Source organism: Balaenoptera ricei, chromosome 14 (genome assembly GCF_028023285.1).
Source record: "Balaenoptera ricei isolate mBalRic1 chromosome 14, mBalRic1.hap2, whole genome shotgun sequence".
NCBI classification, from domain to species: domain Eukaryota; kingdom Metazoa; phylum Chordata; class Mammalia; order Artiodactyla; family Balaenopteridae; genus Balaenoptera; species Balaenoptera ricei.
Window position 1 is genome coordinate 11,935,436 of NC_082652.1, and position 20,005 is coordinate 11,955,440.

The 20,005-nt window shown below is 50.5% G+C and overlaps 1 protein-coding gene across 8 annotated transcripts in view; it reads left to right on the plus strand.

The window, feature by feature from the left end:
• The window catches only part of KSR2 (kinase suppressor of ras 2), a 430,186-nt gene that overhangs the window by 345,129 nt on the left and 65,052 nt on the right, over nucleotides 1-20,005 (plus strand). For all 8 annotated transcript variants that reach the window (XM_059893620.1, XM_059893622.1, XM_059893618.1 and 5 more), the window contains 2 exons: nucleotides 1,165-1,283; nucleotides 12,656-12,824. In XM_059893620.1, coding sequence (XP_059749603.1) covers nucleotides 1,165-1,283; nucleotides 12,656-12,824 — 288 coding nt within the window. The remainder of the gene's footprint in view (nucleotides 1-1,164; nucleotides 1,284-12,655; nucleotides 12,825-20,005) is intronic.

Sequence of the window (20,005 nt, forward strand, 5' to 3'; positions counted from 1 at the left end):
CCACTACCTGAGCCCTCGTCTTGGGTCAGCTTTGTCGAGGAAATCGCCTCCCACCGGACTCCCCTCCACTGTGGTCTCTGCTGGAGCCCGACCCCCACATGGAGACCAGGACCAGCCTGCTGGGAGGCGACCCACTGTCAGACACTGACATCGGAAGAAGGGCTCCCTCCCACCCACCTTCAGGACCATGCCCCCTTTACTCAAAGGCGGCAGGTGCCTGTACACACGAAGCAAATGGAACTTTCCAGAGGTCCACCAGCTTCTTGTTCTACCCACCCCCCTTTGGTAGGAAGTTGAAAATATAGTTGGTTTCCATGGTGATGGCAGCCCAGGCTTAAGAGACAAATTAAACCCCTGGGTCAATCCAAAGCTTTAACTTTTCCACGAACACCCCCAGCCCCACAATAAAAAAACAGCTAACAAGTAACATTACCAGGCATCACATTTGAATGCAAGCTTCTTGCTCTGCCCCTCCCGGTGGTCCCTGTAAATAGTAAGTAACAGAGGGGTAACAGGGAGAGGGGCTCGGGTGATGTGGTTTGGATCAGGACACATTTATTTAGCATCGCCTGTGTGCCCAGCTTTGTGCCTTTAGGGGTGATGCAAAGGGGAAGCTGGGAAGCGGAGACTTTCCTTCAGGGATCCATGGTGACCTTGTTTAGCACAAATGTGTTTTGACATGCTACAGGCTGCTCGGGCCTGAGAAATCCCACAGGTGACCCAAGATGATCCTAACACACAAGCTTAGATGCGGGAGAGACAGGTGGCCACAATGAGCTTGTCGACTGATGACAGCCCCTGAGAAATCAGGAGCCTCTTGTCTTTCAAAGGAGGTTCAATTCTGAAATGAACGCCAATGTGAAACAATTATGGTATTGGAGAAAAAAGCTCCAATAGCTTCAGTTTCATTGTAATAATTTTTAATCGTCAAAAGCCATATATCGACAACACAAACATTTTAGAAACCACAGAGAACACAGATAGTGGGAAAAGTGTCCCAGTATCGTGACACAACACAATGACTATCATTTTTAGGGAATTTCCTTCCAGTCTGGGGGGTGGGCCTTTGAAGTGGGGTCAGAGCTCTGCTCTCCTGACGTGACAGTACAGAGCAAAAGTGGTACTTAAATTCCCAAATCGCTGTTTTTACCCCTACGGATCCAGCAAGGTTAGTCCGGACAGAGTCCGTTCCGTGTGACATCAACAACCCTCTACGAAAGCCACCCCGGTATTCGGACCTGCACATCAGCCAGACGCTCCCTAAAACCAACAAAATCAACAAGGTGAGACTGGAGTTCTGTTGGGAAGGGGCGTGCTGGGGCTGCCGCTGCCAGACAAGGGGCGGGAGGGAGGAAGGTTCTTGAACAGGACTCGGCAGATTGATCTGGGAGCATTGCCCCTACTTCCCAGCCCACCTAGGCTCTCCTCATTCTGTGTGGTTTGTGTCTAGAAAAGTCTGGGGGGCATCCAGCCATCGGTGCAGAGTGAGTGTGCCAGAAATCTACCTAATTTAGAGAGAGGGCACCTGGCAATGAGAATGAATGAGCGTGTTGACGGGGGCACAGTAGGGATGGAGGAGAGCCTGAGAGGGGGTCCTTAGTGGCGCAGACTCCGCCCTCTTTCCTCTGTGAGATGTCGCATCCTCTGCCAGGATGAGCTTTGCAGATGGTTGTGTGCTTTCTCACACATCTGTTGAATCCAACCACCAAGGGACAAGAGTCTGTTTCTGAGCTCCTGCTGGAGACTGGGTAGATGGATCTGTGTGGGGACCACAGGCTCTGAGCCCTAGCTAGCCTGGTTGGCTTCTGGCTGGTCCTCAGATGGTGGTCAGCAGCGGGCTTCTCTGTGCCTCTTTCTTTCCAACGTGGCCTGGAAATTTCCAGTGTGATTTCCCTGTCCTTTGTTTGGTCTGTTGGTTGGATGGCACCAAAGCGATCCCAGGGACACTTCCAACCTCACGGAAGAAGCGAAGGTAACATATGCCAGCAGGCGATTTCTCAAGCCCCGCGGTGCCTCCATGAATTGTATGGAAGGTGGATAAAATGCGGGTCAATCCAAGCGTGTGGGAAGTCACCAGCCTGTGTTCAGGACCTAGATGAGCGTCATGGTGGCCGTGTGACCTCTCGCCGGCAAGGCATACTCTCCCTTCTCTGCATAAGGCTGGAGAGGGCCTTTCCCCCTCCCCGATCCACTCTCCACACAGCAGCCAGAATGATTCTTTTTTTTTTCTTACATTTTTTTTTTAACATCTTTATTGGAGCATAATTGCTTTACAATGGTGTGTTAGTTTCTGCTGTATAACAAAGTGAATCAACTATACATATACATATATCCCCATATCCCTCCCTCTTGCGTCTCCCTCCCACCCTCCCTATCCCACCCCTCTAGGTGGTCACGAAGCACCGAGCTGATCTCCCTGTGCTATGCGGCTGCTTCCCACTAGCTATCTATTTTACATTTGGTAGTGTATATATGTCAATGCTACTCTCACTTCATCCCAGCCTCCCCTTCCCCCTCCCCGTGACAGAGTGATTCTTAATGAATGTAATTTGAATCACACTACCCTCTGCTTAAAAACCACCCCGTGGCTTTCTGTTGTGTGGAGGAAACAAATCAAACTCCTCACTGCAGCCTGCAAGGCCATGCACAATTTGGTCCCTTCCTCCATCTCCGACCTGCCTTTCCAGGCCTCCGCAGCAAAGCCCATATGTTCTTTCTCTCTCATGCTGTCACCCACCGTTTTTACTACTGGATCTCAGTCATTCACCGTCTGTCTCCTTGTGGCATTGTCTTAGGACTTGATGATGCAGCTTGGCCTCTGAAGTCAGGCAGACCTGGCGGCCAGTCTTGGGGTCTGCACTTACTCACTCTGAGACTCCGGGCAAGTAACTGAACCTCTCTGAGCCTCAGCTTTCCTGTGTGTAAAATGGGCGTGTTCCAGTTATCCACTGCTGTATGAACAAACGACCTCAAACTTCGTGATGGACACCAAGAGCTCTTTAATTATGCTCATGGAGTCTGTGGGTCGGGGATTGGGAAAGGGGTACAGTGGGGATGGTTTGTCTCTGCTTCATGATGTCCAGCTGCGAAAAGCTCACGCAGCTGGGGGCTGGAATCATCCAGAACAGGGATTGGCAAACTATGGTTTACAGGCCAAATCTAGCCCACTGCCTGTTTTTGTGAATTAAATTATATTGGAACAAGCCACACCCATATTTTCTATGGCTGCTTTCATGCTTCAAGGGCAGAATTGAGTAGTTACAACAAAGACCACTTGGCTCACAGAGCCTAAACCACAGGATGGTTTAACCGTTTCAAGAAAAAGTTTGCCAGCCCCTGATCTAGAGGCTCCTTCACTCACGTTTCTGGTGCTGGGATGAGTCAAAGGCTGAGCTCAACAGAGACTCAGCGGGAGCAACTACATGTGGTCTTGCCTTGTGGCTTGGGCTTCCTCACAATATGGCTGCTTCAGGATAGTCAGGCTTCTTACATGGCACCTCAGGGCTCGAACAGCAACTGTCTTAGCAAACAAGGTGGAAGCTGCAAAGGCTTTTTATAACCTAGCAATATAAAAGCCCATGCATTGTCTTGGCTTGTCACTAGCCAAGGGCTGGCAGTGTCAGTTCTGCTGTACTCTACCGATGGACGCAGTCACAAGCCTACTCAGATTTAAGGGGAGGAGGCGTGATCTCACTTGTCAATGGGAAGAATCCGAGGAATTTGTGACTGTGTTTGAAAATGTCCCCTGGTAAGCAAAAAGAGCACCAACCCCAGAGAGTTATTGTGGGGATGAAATGAAACAATCAACATAAAGCACTTAAGAGAGGTTCCTGGTACATGGTAAGCGTACAGGAAATTCTAGTTATTTTTATCAGCTTAAATCTTGGGCTTCCAATCATAATGTCCGGCTGGGTCTGCTTTTCCTTTGTTATTTGTAAAAGATGTAGGTCTCCCCACCGCTGGGGTTGGGGTGCTTAAGGGTCTTGAATGGTGAGGCTCCTGGGAAGTAACCGGGCACACCTATAACCATCCTGTCTTTGTGACCTCCTGAGGGGTGAGTGGCTCAGAGCCGTCTCGAGACCTTTCTCTCCGGCTTTACAGACGCAACGAGCCTCTTGGTGTCAGACGGGACGGAAACATGGGTCAGACAGATCGGTGACTGTGACATTGTTCTGCTTGTCTGCCAGCAGGAGAATTTGATAAGAGAAATAAATTAACCTCTATTTAGAAAGTGGCTTTGACATGAAGGTAGACAGGAGCTATCTGAGAGCTGGGTTATTTTTTCCCCTCTTTCTCTTCTCACGGGCTTCACGCAGATTCTTTTTGTCAGGCGATGATGTGGTTAGTGCAATAGATTTCTGAGCCAATTTGATCTGAAGATTTCCTTTTCATTGCTCTCTGTCTCTTCTCTTGTCTAGCTCTGTCAGTCCAGGTTCATGAGAGCCCAGCTTGTTCACCCAGCAGAATGATCTGAGTGTGCATTTTGGAGTCAGAAGGTCTGGGCTTGAAACTCAAGTTTCTTCATATGCTCTGTGACCAGAGCAAGATCCTTCTGCCTTTGCTTTCCCCTCTGTCAAGTGGGCATTATAATAGTAGATGTTATGGGAGTTGTGGAGAGGAGTTGATGCAGTGTGTTATACGTCAGGAGTTAGTCCCAACACTGGATCCTCAGGGCATGGAAGAGCTTGGTGATGAAGAAGACAGACAATGAGGAGGGGGAAAGGGGATGCAGGAGGAGGATGGGGAGGATGGAGGAGGGGGAGGAGATGGAGGAGGGGGAGGAGATGGAGGAGAAGCCTTAGCGGCATCTGCCGTCTTCTGAGGGGACCAGTCTCCAATGTTTGTGCTTCCACATCAAGGCCCTCAAAAGTCCCATCTGCAGTGGTGTCCGAAGCCGAAGATCTGCCTACTGCAGGGAAGCTTTCTGAAGTGGCTGCTTGCTGGCTGTCCTTTACAGTTGGCTGCAAGGGACAGGCTCAGCTTGGCTAGCTCAGCACAAAGAGTTGTCTGTTGGAAGGAGGGACACGGGGCAATACGAGAAAGGGGAATCACAGTTGAGGAGCTATAGGTCTCATGAACTGGACGTGGAGGACAGACTTGTGCTCAGACCAGCTGCTTGGACCCTCAGCAAGACCCTGGATCCCTGTCCCGGTCCTCCATCATGACGGTGGCTCGGCTACTATTTGTGGGTCCCCTCTGGTCTGTTACTGTTGACCGGTCACCTCATCCTCTAATCTCATCTTTTCTCTCCATCGTTGCTTCTGTGGCCATAGAGTTCCTACTCCTTGTAAGCTCAGCCAGTTTGTTTTCTGGCCTGTCGTGGCTCTTCTGTTCCCTGGATCTTCATCTCCTCACCACCTTTGCTCTGCTTTCCACTGTTCTTCCTCTTGGCCCCGCTCTTTTTATTCCATATCATAGGTCACTGACCAGCTGTCATGATGCCCTGACCTATGGTCTTGAGTTGGGAGTGGGCTACGGCAGTCACAAGACAAGTATGGCTGTTTAGGAGAGTCTGTTGGGTCGGAGGGTGGGGACAGTTTCCTTCGGAAAAGTCCACGGGAGAGAGAGTTACTATCATTGGCATGTTCAAATCAGTGCGCAGCTGGGTGAAGGGGGAACCTGGGAGGTGAACATGCTGCTGTTTGATTCCCAGAGTCAGATGGGAGTTTCTTATTACTTGGTTCAACCTTCTGTTTCTGCTTCTGGGCTGGAGATGGGGACCTGGGCCACTAACTCTCTGTATGACTCCAGCAAGTCACATCCCATCTCTGAGTCTCAGCGTCCCCATCTATAGCACAAAGGGGTGGGCCTGGATGGTCTCTGAAGGATGTTTCCACATCTTAACTGCACTCAGAAAGAGGAATTATGCCACTAGCCCTTCCCTTCATGATCTGGTAGCATTTGAGTTTCCCTCTGCTGGAAGACAACCTCCAGCTGCTGCTGCCGTTGGGACACAGATCTGGGTCTGGCCTGAGGAAGGAATTTCCCATCCTGTTTAGCAGTTCTGCTGGGGAACGTGGGCACCATATGCAGCTTTCTCTTTCGCTGATTCTGTTGATTCACATCAGCCCTGAGCCTCAGAGATGAGAAAGACTGAATTCCTGCCATAACTATTTCTTTCATAAGAGAGGCTCCTCCTTCCCTCCCTCCCTTCATCTCTCCTTCCATCCCTCCTTCCTTTCCATTCATTGATTCATATAACATTTATTAGCCACCTCCTATGTTTTTGTTTCTGTGCTAAGTTCTGCAGATTCCAAGATGAATAAGACACTGTCTCGTACGAGGAGATAAACCTTTTCCTCCTTCCCTCTCTCCTTCTCCTTATCCCTCCCTCTCTTCATTTCTTCCTTTTTTCCTTCCTCTATCACACATTTTTCAAGGGACCACACTGTGCCTGGCATGTTGCTAAGTGCTGAGAATAGGGAGCTTCTAGCCTCGAGGACGAGACAGATAAGTAAGCTGAGAAGTGACGGTGTTGAAGCATCAATGGAAGCTGAGGCCAGTACCAGGCAGGGCTAGTACCAGGAGCAAGCTAGTACCAGGCAGGGCTAGTACCAGGAGCGAGCTAGTACCAGGCAGGGCCAGTACCAGGAGCGAGCCAGTACCAGGCAGGGCTAGTACCAGGAGCAAGCCAGTACCAGGAGCGAGCAGTACCAGGCAGGGCCAGTACCAGGAGTGAGCTAGTACCAGGCAGGGCCAGTACCAGGAGTGAGCTAGTACCAGGAGTGAGCTAGTACCAGGCAGGGCCAGTACCAGGAGGGAGCTAGTACCAGGAGTGAGCTAGTACCAGGCAGGGCCAATACCAGGAGTGCGCTAGTACCAGGCAGGGCTAGTACCAGGAGTGAGCTAGTACCAGGCAGGGCCAGTACCAGGAGCGAGCTAGTACCAGGCAGCGCTAGTACCAGGAGCGAGCCAGTACCAGGCAGGGCCAGTACCAGGAGTGAGCTAGTACCAGGCAGGGCTAGTACCAGGCAGGGCCAGTACCAGGAGTGAGCTAGTACCAGGAAGGGCCAGTACCAGGAGTGAGCTAGTACCAGGCAGGGCCAGTACCAGGAGTGAGCCAGTACCAGGCAGGGCTAGTACCAGGAGCGAGCCAGTACCAGGCAGGGCTAGTACCAGGAGTGAGCTAGTACCAGGCAGCGCTAGTACCAGGAGCGAGCTAGTACCAGGCAGGGCTAGTACCAGGAGCGAGCCAGTACCAGGCAGCGCTAGTACCAGGAGCGAGCTAGTACCAGGAGCGAGCTAGTACCAGGAGCGAGCTAGTACCAGGCAGGGCTAGTACCAGGAGCGAGCCAGTACCAGGAGCGAGCTAGTACCAGGAGCGAGCCAGTACCAGGCAGCGCTAGTACCAGGAGCGAGCCAGTACCAGGCAGGGCTAGTACCAGGAGCGAGCTAGTACCAGGCAGTGCTAGTACCAGGAGTGAGCTAGTACCAGGCAGGGCCAGTACCAGGAGCGAGCCAGTACCAGGCAGGGCTAGTACCAGGAGCAAGCCAGTACCAGGCAGGGCTAGTACCAGGAGCGAGCTAGTACCAGGCAGCGCTAGTACCAGGAGCGAGCCAGTACCAGGCAGGGCTAGTACCAGGAGCGAGCCAGTACCAAGCAGGGCTAGTACCAGGAGCGAGCCAGTACCAGGCAACGCTAGTACCAGGAGCGAGCTAGTACCAGGAAGGGCTAGTACCAGGAGCGAGCCAGTACCAGGCAGGGCTAGTACCAGGAGCGAGCCAGTACCAGGCAGGGCTAGTACCAGGAGCGAGCTAGTACCAGGCAGCGCTAGTACCAGGAGCGAGCTAGTACCAGGCAGGGCTAGTACCAGGAGCGAGCCAGTACCAGGCAACGCTAGTACCAGGAGCGAGCCAGTACCAGGCAGGGCTAGTACCAGGAGTGAGCTAGTACCAGGCAGTGCTAGTACCAGGAGCGAGCTAGTACCAGGCAGGGCCAGTACCAGGAGTGAGCTAGTACCAGGCAAGGCCAGTACCAGGAGGGAGCCAGTACCAGGCAGGGCCAGTACCAGGAGCGAGCTAGTACCAGGCAGGGCCAGTACCAGGAGTGAGCTAGTACCAGGCAGGGCTAGTACCAGGAGCAAGCCAGTACCAGGAGCGAGCCAGTACCAGGAGTGAGCTAGTACCAGGAGTGAACTAGTACCAGGCAGGGCCAGTACCAGGAGTGAGCTAGTACCAGGCAGGGCTAGTACCAGGAGTGAGCTAGTACCAGGCAGGGCTAGTACCAGGCAGGGCCAGTACCAGGAGTGAGCTAGTACCAGGAAGGGCCAGTACCAGGAGTGAGCTAGTACCAGGCAGGGCTAGTACCAGGAGCGAGCCAGTACCAGGCAGCGCTAGTACCAGGAGCGAGCCAGTACCAGGCAGGGCTAGTACCAGGAGTGAGCTAGTACCAGGCAGTGCTAGTACCAGGAGCGAGCTAGTACCAGGCAGGGCCAGTACCAGGAGTGAGCTAGTACCAGGCAAGGCCAGTACCAGGAGGGAGCCAGTACCAGGCAGGGCCAGTACCAGGAGCGAGCTAGTACCAGGCAGGGCCAGTACCAGGAGTGAGCTAGTACCAGGCAGGGCTAGTACCAGGAGCAAGCCAGTACCAGGAGCGAGCCAGTACCAGGAGTGAGCTAGTACCAGGAGTGAACTAGTACCAGGCAGGGCCAGTACCAGGAGTGAGCTAGTACCAGGCAGGGCTAGTACCAGGAGTGAGCTAGTACCAGGCAGGGCTAGTACCAGGCAGGGCCAGTACCAGGAGTGAGCTAGTACCAGGAAGGGCCAGTACCAGGAGTGAGCTAGTACCAGGCAGGGCCAGTACCAGGAGCGAGCCAGTACCAGGCAGGGCTAGTACCAGGAGCGAGCCAGTACCAGGCAGGGCTAGTACCAGGAGTGAGCTAGTACCAGGCAGCGCTAGTACCAGGAGCGAGCTAGTACCAGGCAGGGCTAGTACCAGGAGCGAGCCAGTACCAGGCAGCGCTAGTACCAGGAGCGAGCTAGTACCAGGAGCGAGCTAGTACCAGGCAGGGCTAGTACCAGGAGCGAGCCAGTACCAGGCAGGGCTAGTACCAGGAGCGAGCCAGTACCAGGCAGGGCCAGTACCAGGAGTGAGCCAGTACCAGGCAGGGCCAGTACCAGGAGCGAGCTAGTACCAGGAAGGGCTAGTACCAGGAGTGAGCTAGTACCAGGCAGGGCTAGTACCAGGAGCGAGCTAGTACCAGGAAGGGCTAGTAACAGGAGTGAGCTAGTACCAGGAAGGGCTAGTACCAGGAGAGAGCTAGTACCAGGCAGGGCCAGTACCAGGAGCGAGCTAGTACCAGGCAGGGCCAGTACCAGGAGCGAGCCAGTACCAGGCAGGGCCAGTACCAGGAGCGAGCCAGTACCAGGCAGGGCTAGTACCAGGAGCGAGCCAGTACCAGGCAGCGCTAGTACCAGGAGCGAGCCAGTACCAGGCAGGGCCAGTACCAGGAGCGAGCCAGTACCAGGCAGGGCCAGTACCAGGAGCGAGCTAGTACCAGGAAGGGCTAGTACCAGGAGTGAGCTAGTACCAGGAAGGGCTAGTACCAGGAGTGAGCTAGTACCAGGCAGGGCTAGTACCAGGAGCGAGCTAGTACCAGGCAGGGCTAGTACCAGGAGTGAGCTAGTACCAGGCAGGGCTAGTACCAGGAGGGCTGGAACCAGGAGCAAGCAATGTGCTGACCTGGTGGAGTGAGAGGTCAGGGGAACTTCTCAGAGGAGGGGCAGTCTGAGCTGGGCTTTGGAGAAAGAATAGGCATCTTCCAGGCAGACTGGGACAAGGGGGGGCAGATATTCCAAGCAGAAATAACAACATGTCCCAAGCCTCGGAGGTGTGAAATAGCCTGGCTTGTGTTGGGAACTGTGGACCTACCATTTGATGCAACTGAGGCAGTCATTGTAGGGATGAGAGAAGAGGAAGTGATGTAAGCCCAGGTCAAGCCTGAATGTGTACATCACGGACCAACGTTTTCATTTAAACGTGCTGTGTCATTGGATCACAGTCTATATGCCAGTTCCTCCTAATGGGATGCTGTTTTTAGTACAAACCTTTATACTTTTTTTAACTGATATAATGACTTTTTGGCAGAGCATCTGTGGAAACTTCTTGAAATTTGCCAATCTGTGAGTAGAAGTTCAAAGAAGAGTCTTGATAGGATGGATAGATGCCTGACTTTCATCTCCCCTTGTCCCTCTACTGACACGATCAGTCCCTAACTTCCTTTAAAAACCTCCTGTGCCCCATTGGGCTGTATGGGGCCTTCACAGCCCAACCACGTAAATCTTAGCCCACATGTCACTGCCATATTATTCCTTATACTAACATGTCCATTGCCATTGAAATTTAATTACCATTAGATAAATTAGGATAGAATGAGAAGGCTGGCTTCCTGATGCCTTTCTACTAAAATCAGATCAGCATTACCTCCAAGGTGGTCTTGCGTGGAAGGTGGCTGGAATGAACTTGAGCATGACCTTGCCTGGAATAGGAGTACTTTGTCCAAGGAATGTCTGTAGGAGTTTGATCCACAGGAGCCACAGAGGGTAACAACCTAGCTGTCCTTCAATGGATGGTTGATCAAATAAACTGTGGTACATCCATACCATGAAATACCACTCAGCAATGAAAAGGAACAATCCATCGATGCATGCAAAACTTGGATAACTCGCCAGAGAACTATTCTGAGTGAAAAAAGCCAATCCAACAAGGTTACATACTATATGATTCGATTTATAGAACATTCTTGAAATGACAGAATTATACCAATGGAGAATAGGGTAGTGGTGCCAGGGATAAAAGATGGGAGGGAGGGGTGGTGAGGAGAGAGAGGGAAGTGGGTGTGGTTAGAAAAGGGCAACATGAGGGCCCCTTCTGGGGGTGGAAATGTTCTGTATCTTGACTGTATCAGTTCAGTGTCTGGGTCATGATATTGTACCGTAGTTTTGCAAGATGTTATCATTGGAAAAAACTGAGTAAGAATGCATGGGATCCCTCTATTATTTCCTGCAACTACATGCAAATCTGCAGTTATCTCAAATAAAAAGCTTAATTGCAAAAGTAAACGCCGTCATCAATATAATTGCTACCGTTTGCTGGTAACAAAGTGCCTCAGCGCAGTGCTCAGGGTGTAGGTACAGACATAACCTTATTTAAACTTCGCAACAGATCCACACACAGTGGGTGTTCTTCGTCCACATGAAGGACAGGGGGAGACTGAAGCTCACAGAGGGGAAGCCCCTGACGTGGAGGCAGTGTGACCGCGTGAGAGTGGGATGGACTCTGGGAGGGGGACGTGCACAGCACCGGTTGAGCACGGGATGCCACCGGGCATCCAGATGGGGAATGTCCGTTCCCCACCCCTTACCCCCCACCCTCATATGCTGGTTGGTGTTTGCTACACCAGCTCTGCAGTTTGGCAGGTGAACACACCTGTTGACAAATAACCAGATCCCACAAAACCATCCTTGGGCACCTGGAGCCAAGCTGAACGGTGGACCTCTGAGTAGTGCAGGGACCAAATGATCCATGTCCTGTGAGTGAACAGATTAAGGTTCCCCTGAGAACTCTTAGCTCTGCTGGCTTTGAGAGGCAGGAACCCCTTTTTTGGGATGCTGAGGTTTGCTAGTGTTATTCCCATTTTACAGTGGGCAAAACTGAGGAATGGCGAGGTTAATCATTTTGTTCAGGATGCAAGGGGAAGAGGTGGCCATGGGATTTTGAATCTGCGTTTGCCTCACTCTGGATTCTGCTTGTATCGGTTTCCTGGGGATGCTGGGTAGCTAAGACAAATTACCACAAACTGGGTAGCTAAGACAAAAGACATTTATTCTCTCACAGTCTGGAGTGCAGAAGTCTGAGATCGAGGTGTCAGCAGGGTTGGTTCTTTCTGGAGACTCTGAGGGAAATCCATTCCGTGCCTCTCGCCTTACCTTCAGTGGCTCCGGCAATCCTTGGCATTTCTTGGCTTCTAGAAGCATCAGTCCCCTGTCTACCCCTGTCTTCAAATCGCCTTTTCCTCTGCGTGTCTTTCCTTTTCTGTTTCTTATAAGGACACTTGACATTGGATTTAATGCCCCCCACGCCCAAATCCAGGATGATCTCATTTCAAAATCCCTGACCAGCGTCATTCTGAGGATGCACACGTGGATTCTATCTTCCTCTTGACTTTAGAGCAGTTTCAAGGGCCGGAAGAGGCATTGCTGGTTCCAACTGAGATGCGAGGGAAGATGCTGCAGGCTTGCTCTCACACTGTCTCTTGAACTGTCAGGCTGTTGATTCTTTAATAAACACTCAGGAGGAGAGGCGTTAGGATGGGAAGAGCACTCTGGGCACCTCTGCGTGGGACTTTCCAAAATCAAAGAGGCCCAGGGAGCGTGACTGTCGCCTACATGGCTTTCATTATGTGGCAACCTGTCAGTCCGGGCTCCAAGCAGTGGACAGGAATTTGACCCCAGAAGCTGTTCCATCCGCAGCTGGATGCAGCCTGGTGGGGATGATGAGGCAGGTGGGGGGACTTTGGAAGGATCTGGAGGTTGAGGAAGACGGAAGAGGTCCTGTGGATGTTAGGGTGGGGTCTCTTCCTGGGCAACCCGCCCTCACTGCTGTGTCTCCGCCTCTCTGTCGGCCCCTGCCCCCTGCCCTGTTTTCTTCCTGCAGGACCACATCCCTGTTCCTTACCAGCCAGACTCTAGCAGCAACCCCTCGTCCACAACGTCCTCCACGCCCTCCTCGCCAGCACCCCCGCTCCCTCCCAGTGCCACGCCGCCTTCTCCCCTACACCCTTCTCCGCAGTGCACAAGGCAGCAGAAGAACCTCAACCTGCCAGGTACCTCCATGCTTGGGAAGCTACAGGGGGGAGCTCTGGGTTCGTGCCAGAGCCATTTCCGGACCAGTCCATGCGTAAAGGCAATGGGTTGGAAGCATGTGGATTGAGTCTTACCATATGCAGGGCAGGTGCTACATATTACCTTATTTGATCTTTAGAGTAGCCATAACGCAAGTACGAGCAGCTCCATTTTACAGATGAGGAAACAGAGGCTCAGAGAGGTAAAGGGACTCTTAGAGACTCAGTCTTTTGGGAAGCAGCAACCCAGGGTCTCCACCTAAGTCTGAGTCCCAGGGGGAGCCATTGGCTCTGGAGCTGGCCGTTGTCTTATGAGCTAAAGCAGTTGAAACTGGCAACAGGGCTGCATTCTGAGTCCTACCCCAGACATCAGGACAGGCCTCTGAATGAGCAGGCTGGCGTCCGATATTCAGCATCCAGCTCTCTCACGTCCCTGCCCTGTGACCTCTGACTTCAGTTTTCTCATCTCTGAAAGGATATAGGTGGACGAGAGGACCCCAAAGGGTCTTGTAGCTCGCAAACTCCAGGGCTCTCGGCTGCTGACCTGAGACTATGTGCTGGGCTGTGAGATGGTAGAGAGGCCATCATGTGCTGCTTTGGCTTCTTGAACTTAAGAAAGGGCTCTCTCTCTGCTCTTAGGCAGGCCAGACCTAAGAGTCTTCCTACCCCTTCCGGGGCCCGGCCCAGCCCACTTGCCGTTCTAGGGCCCCGAGGACATTTCCAGCTCAGCCATATTGGCAGCATCATAGCTGACTTCAAGACAGAGGCAGGTGGGATGAGGTCTGGCTTGGCCGGTTGGGACCAAAGTCTAGGTCTGTGTTGTTCAACATGGTACCCACTAGTCACGCATGGCTGTGTAAATTTAAACTAATTAAAATTAAATATAATTAAAATTTTAATTCCTCAGTCACACTAGCCACATTTCAGGTGCTTGTGAGCCACATGTGGCTAGTGGCTGCAATGCTGGACAGCACAGGTATAGACCATTTCCCACCACTGCAGAAAGTTCCACTGGACAGTGCTGATCTAGGGGCTGGTTTCCTCCTGAGCCAGTGAGCTTCACGCAGGGGGAAAAGAAATCCCAGGTCCGCAGCCACACGTCACACCTGCAAGCCTAACCAGCCGTGCGAGAATATCTGGGAAAAGAACGAAGACCCAACCCCACATCTGGGCAACACCCAGATACAACCACCCATTGAGGACAAGCTGATCACGTCACCTGCCCACACTGCTTCGATCTGGACTGTGTCCAAAGGGATAGAGTGTGTTTTAAAGACTTGCATCGTGGAAATTTTTTGGTTAAGTCCAAGCCCGAGGCAACCTCATACCTGTGGTGTGAGGGCCACTCACCTGGCAGCCAGCAAGGACCATAACGGGAGTCAGCAGCCGGAATCATTTCAGTAAGTGCCCCTGAGTCAACAAGGCAACAATTGCCCAGCATTTCCGTAGACTGAGGGTTCCCACCAGCACCCCGAGCCATTTCCACTTCTCTGGAAGGAGGGGAATGGAAAAAAGGCCCTTTGACACCCCATGACCCCCCAATTTCTGGAGGGAGGGGCTGGGTCCTTTCCTAGAGCTGTACCACCCGCCACCCAAGACACACACTTAGGGCTGTTTTCCCTGTAACTGTTTGCTACTTGTTTATGGGTGGGGAGGGGGGGCGGGAAAGAACCTCTTAAGGGAGAACCACGCATCAAAGCACCACAGCTCTTTTCATCTCCAAAAGACTCTGCCGGCATCTTTAAACAAGAGACCTGACTCGACAGGGGCAGTCACTGTTCCATCAGTTCCTTTGTCCCTTCCGTCAGAGCCCCAGGGAGGGGTCTTGGCCAAGTTGCAGGGCTCGCCTGCCAGTGGGTCTGCATCTACTCCTTGGCAGGTCCCAACAGTGTCCTGACCCTCTTTGGGGAGTGGGCTAAGGGGTCCTTTGGGGGAAGGCACTTTAGAACAGCAGTTAAGAGTGTGGGTTCTGGAGCCGGGCTGCTTGGGTTCAAATCCCAGCTCCGTCACTTAATAACTGCGTGATGTTGAACAAACTGCTTGCCTCTCTGTGCCTCTGTTCCCTCATCTGTACAACGGGGATAATAATAGTACCTACTCTGTAGAATCCTCGAAGGGCTAAACGTTACCATACGTGTACAGAGCTTAGCGGAGCACCTGTCTTGTCAAAGAGCTCAACAAAGGTGAGCTATTTTCATTACTATTAGATAAACACAGGAATAGCAAATTACCGTGGCTACCACTGCTAAGTAATCCGGGCCTAACTAGAATTGTGGAAATAAAGATGAAATCCCCATATACCATGGTATTGGGAATAAGAATCAAATTAAACTTTGGGGGTAGGTAATTTGGCATTGTCTGTCAAAGTTTCAAATGTACATTCCAATTACAATGTAGGTAATTTGGCATTGCCTGTCAAAGTTTCAAATGTACATTCCTTGGACCAGCAAAATCACTTGAAAGAATTTATATACAGAAGTGTTTGCAAAGGGCACAGGGATCTGTATGTAAGGATTTCATGGCAACAGTAAAAAATTTGGACCCAACCCAAATGCCCATCAAGAGGGGAGTGTTTGAATACGCTAATATATCTGTATAACCAAATACTCAACCAAATACGCTAATATATCTGTATAACCAAATACTCAACCAAATACGCTAATATATCTGTATAACCAATATATCTGTATAACCAAATACTCAGCCACCCTTAAAAAGAATGGAGTAGCTCTTTGTAAATATCCTGACATGGAAAGATAGCCACAATATCTTTTAAGTGGAAAATAAGTGATGTGCAAAGCAACTGGTATAATAACATCCTATTTATTGTAAAATGGTTTTATATATTTGTATATATACGTTTAAATGTGTGTGTATATATATGTTTGTCTATGCACACACATGTCTGCAAGACTTCATGGCAGGTGTTCTAAGAAAAGGAATTTTCTTTTATGCACTTCTGTAACGTATATAAGAGCAAGGAATATGCACCAGTTTTATAACTGAATAATAACAATAAAATGCATTGTCGACAGGGAAAACAAACTAGAACTTTCCAGAAGGGCAGCCAGACCTTCCCTCTGTCTTAGGCGGTTTTCGCAAAATTCCCCCAGGGTGACAGGCATCTGTTCTGTTCATACAAGGCCCTGGTCACCTGTTATACTCTAGACTGTGAGCCTCTGTTGATGGGAAAAGGAGCTTTGGCTCTGGTTTCCTGCCAGATGTTGAGTTTTCTGAAGATTATTCAAGCTAACGCCTAGGCATAAAAATGTCCCTGGCATTGATTGATCTAGAATATTCTTTCTCTAAAACAGGCTGTACGGTTAATGGTCATTTGGCTCATTTGCTAACCTCAGGGCACGTGAAGGACACCCACGGGCTTGGTGGGATTTGAGATTGTGCTCTGCTGGTCGGCTGGACCTCCTTGTTTTCCGCCACTCCCTTAAGAAGCCTGGTGCCATGTTGGACATGGCACAGTGTAGGATGGAGTCAAGATGGCTACATTTGGATCCCAGATTTGCCCCTTCCCACCTCTGTGGCCTTGAGTATGGCACTGGCCCTGTTTAGATCTCAGTTTCTCATCTGTAAAATGGGTCTAACTTGCAAGCTTGTGTGACATTTGATGTGGGAAGGTACATGAAGGGGTTGTAAGGGACTATTGTGTGGGTTTTAGAGACTGGAGTGTTCAAATGTCTTCTTTCTGGGGCGTAACCTAGTGCCGTGTTTAGTGTCTGTCTCCTCCCTCAGAATGTCAGCTCCATGAGACTAGGAAACTAGTCTGCTTCATCCACCCCTCTGCGCCCAAAGCCCATCACAGTGCCCACTGCTGAAGGCACTGATTAGAAGTTTGCTGAATGAGTGAGTGAACGAGTGACTTGAGGCTCATGCACCGCCCAGAGCTGCAGGTTTTTGTTTTTTTTTTTCCTTTAAACTGTCTTCTGGCCCTCAGACTGCATTCATCCATTCCAATATCCCTAATGGGTACTTATTAAGCATCTACTACACACCAGCTACTGTACAAGGCACCACGTATGGAGCAAGGCACAAACCAGAAATGCCCTGTAAAAGTTTGCCGTTGCTGCTGTAGCAAATCACCACGAGCTTAGAGGATTAAAGCAGCAGAAATTTATTATCTTGTGGTTATGGAGATCAGAAGTCCAAAATCAGTTTCACTGGGCTCAAAATCAAGGAGTTTGCAGAGCTGGTTTCTTTTGGAGGTTCTAGGAAGGAATCCATTTCCTTGCCTTTTCCCAGCTTCTAGAGGCTGCCTGCATTCCTTTGCTCATGGCCTCGCATCACTCCAGCCTCTGCCTCTGTTATCACATCTCCTGTGATTCTCTCTGACTTGGATCCTCCTGCCTCCCTCTCGTAAGGACCCTTGTGATTATGTTTAGGGTTCACCCAGAGCATCCAGGATAATCGCCTCATCTCAAGATCCTTAACTTCATCACATCTGCCAAGTCCCTTTTGTCATGTAAGGTAACATATTCATGGGTTCCAGTGGCTGGGATATGGCCATCTTAGGGATGGGGGTGGGGGAGAGGGCGTCACTCTGCCTGTCAGCCTCTGTTCTCATGGAGGTTATAGCTTAGCGGGAGGCACAGGTGTTAGCCGAGCAAACATACACATGAAAATAGGATTATAAGTTGTGATAAGTGCTGTGAAGGGAAAGAACAGTGCTATGAGCAAATTCAAGAAGAGAACAAGTTTAGGTTGAAAGGTCAGAGGCAGCTGAGTTCTGAAGACTGGCCAGAGAGGGCTGGTGGGGAGTTTCCAGGCAAAGAGAGGGGAACACATGCAAAGCCCCTGCCACCGGAAAGAGCTGGAAAAAAATGTCCCAGTGGCTGGAGTGCCATAAACAAGGCACCAAGCAAGACTCAGAGCTGCAGGGCTGAGGCCTGGCAGGGCCTTGTAGGGCTTGGCAGGAATTTAGATTTTATTTAAGACACAATGAGAGGCAGTTGCAAGGTTTAGGCAGGGGATATTTTGATCTTTCTTCTTTCCTTCTAGATCCTTCCTTTCAGATGACCACTCAGGCTGCTCTCTGGGGAGCCCATAGGGAGGGAATGGGGGCTTCAGAGTGGAAGAGCCTTCAAAGTGGCCTGCTTGTCTCTCTGACCTCTGGTCATCTGCAGCCTCCCAGTTCCTGGGTCCTCTTTGATGCCAGAGAGCCAGAAGTCACTCGGGTTCGTCTGCTGCCCCTCGGACCTGCTTCTCGCTGGTGTCCGTTATCAGCAAGAAGAACAGGCAGGACTCACAGCGCCCTTTCCCTCCTCCTCTGGCCAAGACTCTCTCCCTTTCGGCCATCAGGAACGAGCTGTTATCAGGCACTTGAAGGGGTCCAGGCAGAGGTTGGCTCTGAGCGTGGAGGCATTTGCCATGTGTCCCATTGCCTGACACCCGTCCCATCTCAGAGTGGTGCCTTCTCTCCATCACCAGCCCCGCCTCCTTAAAAGAACACTTAACTGCCAGCTAACCTCTTCTGCAGACACTGAATCCTCAGTCCCAGTTGGGGAGGGAAGAGATCAACTAAGTCTCTTGACAATCCCAGGTAGTTTTTCTTCTTTTAATTTTAGCCCCTTGTTGACTAACAAAATGTCTGCCTGCAATGAGAAAACCTAAGACCATAAACCTAAACCATTTATCTAATGGAAGAAAGGTCCCTGACATCATGGAGGTTGGATTTCTTTTAAAGCTTTGTTCTGTAACCTTGAATGAGTTGCTTCCCAGCCCAGGCACTTCATTTTCCAGAATCAAAAATGCATCCATTTCAATTCCAACTAGCTGAGATATTTGGGAATTGCTGTGCTAAAAGAGAGTTGAGTAATTCAACAAACGTGAGCAGCTCACCCACTGGGTGCAAGGCACCAAACCAGGTGCTTGGGATCCTGAGATGCCAGGACTTGCTGTCCATCCCAGGGGGAATTTATAAATCAACTGCACCCTCAGGGGCAGCTAATGACTTAGCTCTTTGAAACTATCTGACTGTCTATGAATTATAAAGCATCCTTGTCTGTTAGTTAAGAGAGCTTAGAAAGAGATCGGCTTATGCATCGCAACTCATCCTGATTCTGCACGTCCTATGCACTCTTATGTCATGATGAGCTCAGCCCTATGAAGGAGAGATTTTTATTATCTCCATTTTACACATCTAGAAACTGAGACTTGGAGAGAGTTGCTGAAGCTTTTATAAGCAATCAAGGAAGAACAAGGATTCAGCCCTACAGGATCAGCTTCTAGACTCCAGGCTTGGAACCACTGTACTAATTTTTGGTGAGCCAGCTTGTCGCTGAATGAATAAAACTGTTTCCGGAAGTATATTCACAAACACAGACTCATATCTGATCCCATCCCTGCTCACTGCCTTTACTTGAGGATATAAAACTCTGTGTGACCTGTCCCCCACCGCTGACACCCCTTGTACCCCCTAGTCCAGACCCCCCACCCCACTGGAATAGGGGTAACATTGGAAACCTTGGGGATGTCCAGAACAACTGGCCTCCAGCGAACAGACTGGAAGTAAAATGAATTGTAAGAGAACGAGCAGTGAATTTGAGGAAGTTTCTTTTATATGATTTTTCCCTAAATATGGAAATTAATTCATGCCTGTGGTAGGCAGAATAATGGTCCCGCAAAGAGGGCCACGCGCTAATCCTGGGTTCTGTGAACATGTTACTTTATACGGCAAAAAGACCTTTGCAGCTGTTACTAAATTAAGGATCTTGAGGTGGAAAGATTACCCTGGATTATCTGGGGGGACTCGAGATGCAATCATGAGGATCCTTATAAGAGCGAGATGAGAAGGTCAAAGACAGTAGAAGGCGATGTCGGGATGGAAGCAGAGATTGGGGTGACGGGGCTGTGAGCCAAGAAATGCAGGCGGGCTCTATAGCTGGAAAAGGCAAGGAGTGGATTCTCCTTTGGAGCCTCCAGAAAGAATCAGTCCTGCCAACACCTTCATTTAGCCACTTACAACTGTTTTTAGACTTCTGACCTCCAGAACTCGAAGAGGATAAAGTTGTACTGTCTTAAGCCATCCAGTTTATGGTAAGTTATTACAGCAGCAATAAGAAAACTAATACAATGCTCAATGCAGCCAATTGGAAAAACACAAGAAACACATAAAGGACTTTTTCCAGTTTTATTGAGATACAGTTGACATA